The sequence below is a fragment of the Pelobates fuscus genome, chromosome 13 (genome assembly GCF_036172605.1).
Source record: "Pelobates fuscus isolate aPelFus1 chromosome 13, aPelFus1.pri, whole genome shotgun sequence".
NCBI lineage: Eukaryota > Metazoa > Chordata > Amphibia > Anura > Pelobatidae > Pelobates > Pelobates fuscus.
In genome coordinates this window covers 32,797,948-32,806,264 of record NC_086329.1, presented here as the reverse complement: position 1 = coordinate 32,806,264, position 8,317 = coordinate 32,797,948, and the positions used below count along the sequence as shown (strand labels likewise).

The 8,317-nt window shown below is 39.3% G+C and overlaps 1 protein-coding gene across 1 annotated transcript; it reads right to left on the bottom strand.

The window, feature by feature from the left end:
- Positions 1–571: 571 nt before the first annotated feature.
- On the bottom strand, positions 572–7,874 carry LOC134583066 (heat shock protein HSP 90-alpha). The gene is made up of 11 exons (XM_063439821.1): positions 7,863–7,874; positions 6,045–6,212; positions 5,582–5,948; positions 4,315–4,448; positions 3,914–4,228; positions 3,642–3,807; positions 3,334–3,524; positions 2,735–2,882; positions 2,160–2,428; positions 1,744–2,077; positions 572–857 (listed from the first exon to the last, which is right to left on the bottom strand). Exons 2-11 carry the CDS (start codon positions 6,210–6,212, stop codon positions 748–750), a joined length of 2,202 nt encoding a protein of 733 aa, XP_063295891.1. The 5' UTR covers positions 7,863–7,874; the 3' UTR covers positions 572–747.
- Between the last annotated feature and the right edge of the window lie 443 nt (positions 7,875–8,317).

Here is an 8,317-nt window from a genome sequence, read left to right as displayed (position 1 = left end):
TTTAAATTGTCTGGAAAGCCTTAACCCATGGCTTCTCAATTTTTGCTGTAGGTTTGTTAAATAAATCATTCCTGTGAGGTTGTATTTACCCAATTTTAAGACCTGCCAAGGAACAAATTAATATATATTGATATGTAAAAGCATAAATGTACTCTATCCTCCATGACTGTAGGAGCCAAGTCACTGTTTTCTACTTATGCAGTCCTAACCCCTATGAGGAAAGCATTTTGCTGAGTTTTATTGCCTTTTTATAATAAAACATTTATAGGTACAAGTGTGTATTCCTGACCCTATAGAGTTACACTCTTTAGCCCCACAGACCCTTAAGTAGAAAAGGTCCCTTTATTCCAGCACTGTGTGCCTGTGCTGGCCTGCCACAAGCCACCTTTGTGGAAATCAGAATTTATAAACACCAATCCAAAAGTTTCCCATAGGAAAGTGTTGGGAGGCTAAAACACTGCATCAATCAGCATCTCTTCAGAGATTTGATTAGATTTACTTTGATACATTAATACAAATCATTCAATTCTCAGGGAAAGTTATGTGAAGATTGTCACATGAAAGCAGAGAATTTCTTCAACATTGCATTTTTTATTTATAGTTTTATTTAAACAGTGCAATTCAACAAAAAAAATAAAAAAAATAAAAAGACACTATAAATATCTGGAATGCATATAGCAAGCTTCCTTAACAGGAAGTACAGAAATGGCTAACCCGTTTAGATTAACATGGAACGTTTAATTTAGTTCAGTCGACTTCCTCCATTCTAGAGGAGTCTTCATCTCCTTCAAGGGGAGGCATTTCTTCTGTTACTGGTTGATTTAACTCTTCAGTTGTAGAATCATCTTCATCAATACCTAGAGGGCAAGTAAGACTTTAAGGTTATGATTGCTTGACAATTTTCAAAGTTTGGATATAATTATATATCGGGTTCAGTTTCCACTCCACTAGTCATTTGAGACACTAGCCCTGGTGATTAAAGAATCACTCTGGTGGGTAGGCTACGGCTTGTAGTGGTGAGTAACATTGAATGCCTTGCTAGTAGCACATAACCAAATTTTAAGCCCAATACATAAACATAGCCCCTTCCCCCACTAGATTGGTTCCTTTTAAAGTTAAACTTTACGATAACTATTTTGAGATTGGACCTTTACAGTGCAGTATGCCATACAGGGCACTATGGGGAAGGTCTCCCCTTCAATTTTCAGTAAAATTTGAAGATCTGTTCTTTTCCATTCCCCTCTGACACAGGGGCTGCACCAAGGTCCAAACACAGCCTCTCAGATTCCTGGGATTAGACCACATTGCTGACTCAGAGCGCATATGCACACTCCAGGCCAGCAAGGGAGTTTTATTAGACTCCTAATGAGCAAAAAGGGAAGGGAGAGTTTGGTTCTTGTTTGTGTGCAGACAGTTTATGCACAGAATTGACATTAGGCAGCCTGGAACAGAGTTCTGGGCTGCCAAAGTCACATGTTCTGGGGTGCGTCTTGCCCTGACAGTGTCAAGATCTCCATGTGCAGCATTTCAAGATGAAACATTACACATTCAGGTGCTAACCACCATGTCACTGAAGTGATCATGGCTGTTAGAGTAACCCTTTGACTGCTTACATGGAGTTTCACATTAATAGCACAGAATGACCAAGACTTAATCAAAAAGCATTGACTTCAACTTTTAGTAGTTTATGTGTACAAACCAGAGTTTTAAGACACCGATATATAGTTGAAAAGCTCAACTTACCTAAACCAAGTTTAATCATTCTGTAGATTCTGTTGGAGTGTGTCTGTGGGTCTTCAAGGCTGAAGCCAGAAGATAGGAGGGCAGTGTCGTATAGCAATATAACCAAGTCCTTTACAGACTTGTCATTCTTGTCAGCGTCAGCCTTCTGTCGTAGTGTTTCAATTATCGAGTGATCTGGGTTGATCTCAAGGTGTTTCTTTGCAGCCATGTAACCCATTGTCGAATTGTCCCTTAATGCCTGAGCCTTCATGATACGCTCCATGTTTGCCGTCCAACCGTACGTGCTTGTTACAATGCAGCAAGGAGAAGTGACAAGTCTGTTTGACACCACAACCTAGAATGCAAATATCAGCATTAGCAGATGTTCACTCTAAATAAGGAGACACCAATTAGAGAAAAACTGATTAAATCCCTACCTTTTCCACTTTCTTTTCTAGAATGTCCTTCATAATTTTGCACAAGTTTTCAAACGTTGATTTCTTTTCCTCCTGTTTCTTTTTCTCTTCCTCATCTTCTGGAAGTTCCAATCCTTCTTTTGTTACAGAGACCAGTGTTTTGCCTTCAAACTCTTTAAGCTGCTGTACACAGTACTCATCGATCGGTTCAATCATATATATTACTTCAAGACCATGTTTCCTTAGCCTTTCCACAAATGCAGAGTGTGCCACTTGCTCTTTTGTTTCACCTGTTTAAGAAAACCGGTGGAGACTCCATGAGGCCAAATTAAGTTGTCTCAAAACAGTTTTGGTCTAAGTTGCTTTGATACTGCTGGACAGCATGCACCCAAGAGCTATATATTTTAAGGATCCTCATGGTGGTTTTAAACCTTTGATGCTGGCTTAGTCTAACCAGCCTTCACACATTAGATGTGAAGATTAACAAGTGAGAATCATATTAATCACTGTTTGTTGCCATGATGCAAGGTTTTTAATTTAAGATAGAGACCAAGACAGTTTGTGGTGCTTAGAACTGCCAACTGCACTATTCATACCTGTAATGTAATAAATATGTTTTTGGTTCTCTTTCATTCGTGTGCAGTAGTCTTTAAGGGAGACCATTTCATCAGCAGATGCTGAAGTATAAAATCGCAGAAGTTCTGAGAGTTTGTTACGGTTTTGAGAGTCTTCATGAATACCAAGCTGGAATTGAAAAGGATACAATTAAGACTTGTTATGACCTTCGTGCTGTAGCAGTTTAGGTGCCATGGCAACACCAAATTATTAAGAGTTTCAGAATGGTTTGACTTTACCTGGGGTCCACTGGGTGCTGCTCCCAGCTGGATGTTACCGCTAGGAGCCATTGTTAAACACTAAGACAAGTCATTTGACTATTCATCCAGTTCATGGAACCATGCTTGGCTCAGAGCTTCCAACTAGGTAGAGGAAGAGACTGGCACCTGACACCAGGCAAGTCAAACCTATAGCAAATTCTTATATTTGACACCATAACCAAGTCCTAACTATTACAATTCTTTGAATGTTTCGTTAAACTGTAAGATACCAGTTTAGAAGTGTACCGATAAACCAATTCCTTAAACCATCTTATTTTAAGCCTTCAAAATAGTTTGAAGCTACAGTTTTGATTACTCACCTTTATGTTCTTTGAAAACTGCTCATAGAACTTTTTGTAGTTTTCCTTATCCTCCGATAGTTCAGTGAAGAGCTCAAGACATTTTTTTACCAGGTTTTTCCTGATAACCTTTAAAATTTTACTCTGTTGCAACATCTCTCTGGAAATGTTCAGTGGGAGATCCTCAGAATCCACTACGCCTCTGATAAAATCTAATTAAGACATGAGTAGAGGATAAAGTTAGTACTTTTAATGAGCTAGTAAAATTAAACCCTAGATACAAGTGCTTTAAAATAAAATAAAAAAAAAAATGAAAAATTTTTACTCACTCAAATATTCAGGAATGAGCTCCTCACAGTTGTCCATAATAAACACTCTACGGACATACAACTTTATGTTATTTTTCTTTTTTCGGTTCTCAAACAAGTCAAAAGGTGCTCTCCTTGGCACAAACAGCAGGGCTCTGAACTCCAGCTGGCCTTCAACAGAGAAGTGCTGCAATAGAGTTATGTATTAGAAAAAAATTAAGCCATCACATGTACATTGATCAAGCACTTGCAACTCTTCTTGCACTGCGGACCATTTTACAATTGAGATTTACCTTGACAGCCAGGTGATCCTCCCAATCATTAGTCAAGCTTTTGTAGAATTCTCCATACTCCTCAGTAGTTATATCGTCGGGATTCCTAGTCCAGATGGGTTTTGTCTTATTAAGCTCTTCCTCGTCAATGTACTTCTCCTTAATCTTTTTCTTTTTCTTCTTGTCACCATCTTTTTTGTCATCTTCCTCTTCATCAGATCCAACATCTTCAATCTCTGGTTTATCTTCAGTTTCCTCCTTTTCTTCCTCTTTCTTTTCCTCCTTCTCTTCTTCAGCTTCATCATCACTGACTTCTTTATCGCGTTCCTTTTCCACCTTAAAGAGGATACATAAGGTTAGAGCTTTAGGTTGTAGCAAACAGTGTTTTTATAGGGGAGCTTAGAGGTATACAAGTAACTTACAAAGAGTGTAATGGGGTAGCCAATGAACTGGGAATGCTTCTTCACAATTTCCTTGATCCTTTTTTCTTCCAAGTATTCAGACTGATCCTCCTTCAAATGCAAGATGACCTTTGTACCACGACCCAGTGGCTCACCTGTTAAGAGTCCAGATTCAAGACTGTTTACTTTATGAGAGCTAAAAGCAGTAGAGCTTCAATACAACCTAGAAATCCTATAATCTAAGCTCTTGAGCAGGGCCTCTACCTCATGTTATACTCCATATAAATTACTTGATAATGACAAAAAGCAGCAGGAGAGAATACCTTGCATTAACCTTCTAATGTTAACATATTAAGAAACACTGTAGGCACCAAAACAAATTTAGCTTAATGAAGCAGTTTGTTGTATAGGGTCATGCCCCTGCAGTCTCACTGCTCAATTCTCTGCCATTTAGGAGTTAAATCACTGTGTTTATGCAATCCTAGTCACACCTCGAATGTAAGTGAATCTCTGCATTAAAAAAAAAAAAAAAAAAACATTTAAGAGGCTGTTAGATTCATTAAGGTACATTTGTTTTGGTAGCTATGGTGTCCCTTTGTGTTCCTCAAGCATTTTTGTTTCAGGGCCCCTTGTAGACAGATCATAAGATGTCTTGGTCTTGCTGCAGCTTCTCACTCAGATAACATCTTTAGGTTTTCAGTCCAAATGCTGCACCATGCCAATAAGATATTCTTAAAGCAGTATTAAAATGCTTCTCTAAGGGGACCGATAACGGAAGTGTCATAAGACTAACAGTTTTCACTTAAAAGTGCCTAGAATTATAGGTTTCTACAAGATGGTGTTTACGTTTGACAGTGTAGTGACAGCATTTAGGCACCAAGGACACTTCAAGTTGTAGTGATTTTGATTCTTAGAGTATCCACAACAGTAATAGGTTTTTACAGAAGCCATTCATGCATTTGCAGTCTAGATGTTGACACCAACTCATCTGATTAACCCTTCACTTGTCCATTGGCTGAAATACAAGGGTTCTCATGTGGACTAACAGGCATTCAGCATCTTAAAACAAAACCAAGACAACCACTAGAGGTTGACAGATATAAGTGTAAACACTGCTTTTTCTGAAAGAGGTATTGTTCACAGATGACAGATTGGATGGGGCATTCTCTTTGAACCAGAACCATTGCATTAAGCTGTAGTTCTGTTGCTTAGAGTATGCATTTGAGGTTATTCTTCCCTTTGTCCAATCATAGCTATAATGTAGAAGTGTAAGAATATAAGGTCTTACTGTCGTCTACTTTTACAGTGAATGATCCACCAGCTGAAGACTCCCAGGCGTACTGCTCATCATCATTGTGCTTGGTGATCACCGTAACTTTCTCTGCAACAAGGTAGGCTGAGTAGAAACCAACACCAAACTGGCCAATCATTGAAATATCAGCCCCTGCTTGTAGAGCCTCCATGAAAGCTTTGGTTCCAGACTTGGCAATAGTACCCAGGTTGTTAATAAGATCTGCTTTGGTCATCCCAATGCCAGTGTCAATAATCGTGAGGCTGCGATCCTGTTTGTTTGGAATCAGGCTAATATTCAGCTCCTTTCCAGAATCCAGTTTGCTTGGGTCGGTCAGACTCTCATAGCGGATTTTATCCAGAGCCTAAAATGAAGTCAACATGTTAAGTGTAAGGTCAAAATTTGACAGTAGAAAAGAAAAAAGCTTAACCATATGGTTACAAGTACATTATGTACATACATCAGAAGAGTTAGAAATTATTTCTCGAAGGAAGACCTCTTTATTGGAATAGAATGTGTTTATAATCAAGGACATCAGCTGAGCAATTTCAGCCTGGAAAGCAAACGTCTCCACTTCATCGTCCTCCATTTGTAGGTCCTGGGTAGAAGTTTTCACTTCTTCTGGCATCTAGAATATGCAAGAGAATATTAGAGAACATTCTAGTTAGCAGGAATGTTGCTTGTTACAGTACAGCGATTTGACAGGTTTTTAGGACCCTTTAATTGTTAGCCAATAGAAACAAACTATGTGAAGTTATATTTGCTAAAAAGCACAAGTATTAGGTCCTTCAAAGGCAGAGTGCAGAAGTCCAAATGCCAAACTAGATCAATAAGCAATAGCACATTATTTATTAATTGCATCACTAGAACTTCTAATTCTAGATGAAGAGCATTGTAGAGCAGATAGAGAGTTATGCCATAGTGCCTCCTGCTGGTAAGACATTTGAACTACCTTCTTCTAGAAGCTACTATGAAGTAGCCAAGCATTCACCCCCACCATGTAGCTTAAGGTGAATTTACACAACAAAATTCTCAGTTTTTGTATGAGCCAAGTAGGTCTATCACAACTACTCAGAAAATCATGTCCATTGACCGTAAAGGCAAGAAAACGGTCCATGCTAGAGTTAATATAATTGTATAGGTTACACCACAAATCTCTCAGATTGTAAAAAATTTTTTTAGAAGCTACAAAATGTTTATGCCAAGAGACCAAGCTTGGATTAAAAACGGCAAGTATTCCTAAATCAAAGCTTTAGCTCAATCTGCCATGGTAATGCAGATCTTAATAAGATGCTGCTGCAGTAACCAATAACAAGGTTACAAAGAGTTAAACACTATACACAGCATATCAATGCACACAGTAGGAAGATAAAGACCATGTCAACACATGCCTGTATGTAAATGGTCACAGAATAACAGCCTGCATTAACAAGGCACAAAACCAAACCAGTTATTTAGACAGATTACAGTAAGAGCATGAACAAGAGCATCAAGGGGCTACATTAATGAAAAAAAGAAGTAACCCCTTAATTCAGACCATTATTGATGGACTCCAACCTCTAATACTGTGCAGGTCAACAAGAAAAGTCTTACTAGCACATCTCTTCAGCTATCCTAGTCATAACCCAGAGTACCATAGCCAAGCCATATCTCAGGTCTGGTGAAAAAAAAAAAAATTAACACTGTTAGAAGACCCTACAATACAAAGTGTTAAAAGATAACCAGCACCAGGAGACCCTGCCATACAAAGTGCTAAAGGATGACTACCATTAACAGTGATCCTATAATATATTAAGTGTTAAACAATGACCACCATTAGGAGATCCTCCCATACAAAGTGTTAAACCATGACCACCATTAGGAGATCCTACCATACAAAGTGTTAAACCATGACCACCATTAGGAGATCCTACAATACATAGTGTTAAACCATGACCACCATTAGAAGATCCTACAATACAAAGTGTTAAACCATGACCACCATTAGGAGATCCTACAATACAAAGTGTAAAACCATGACCACCATTAGAAGATCCTACAATACAAAGTGTTAAACCATGACCACCATTAGAAGATCCTACAATACAAAGTGTTAAACCATGACCACCATTAGAAGATTCTACAATACAAAGTGTTAAACCATGACCACCATTAGAAGATTCTACAATACCAAGTGTTAAACCATGACCACCATTAGAAGATCCTACAATACAAAGTGTTAAACCATGACCAGCATTAGGAGATCATATAAAATTAAATAGTGTTAAAGTACCAGTACATTTATCTCCCCATGCAGTAACCCAACCCAACCAATGCAGACCAGGGAACCAACAAGAGAGCTGCCAGAGACCCAGGTAGGAGGCTGCGACACTCTAGCCGTCACTGACCGCCTCTCTATGGTGCTGAAGGACAGCGCGTCCCATAGACATTCTCTCAGGATGGCCAGACTGACAGCCACCCCTCGGGGGACCCTGCCCTGGAGGAGGAGGGATGTCTCTGCAAACTGGGCACTTATAAAGGATGGCGAGGTTGCAGGTTACCATTACGGGAGGCCAATGAATGGCAGCGGTGAGTGTATACCTTTAAGTCCGCTTTACTCGGCTCCAGGATTCACAGCGTAAATACACTGCAAAGCGCACTGAGCGCCGAGCCGCAGACAGCGCCTTTTATACCCAGCCGCCCGCCTCGCTCCTTCCAGAAGCCTCTGGAATCTTCACTGACGTATCGGAGGGC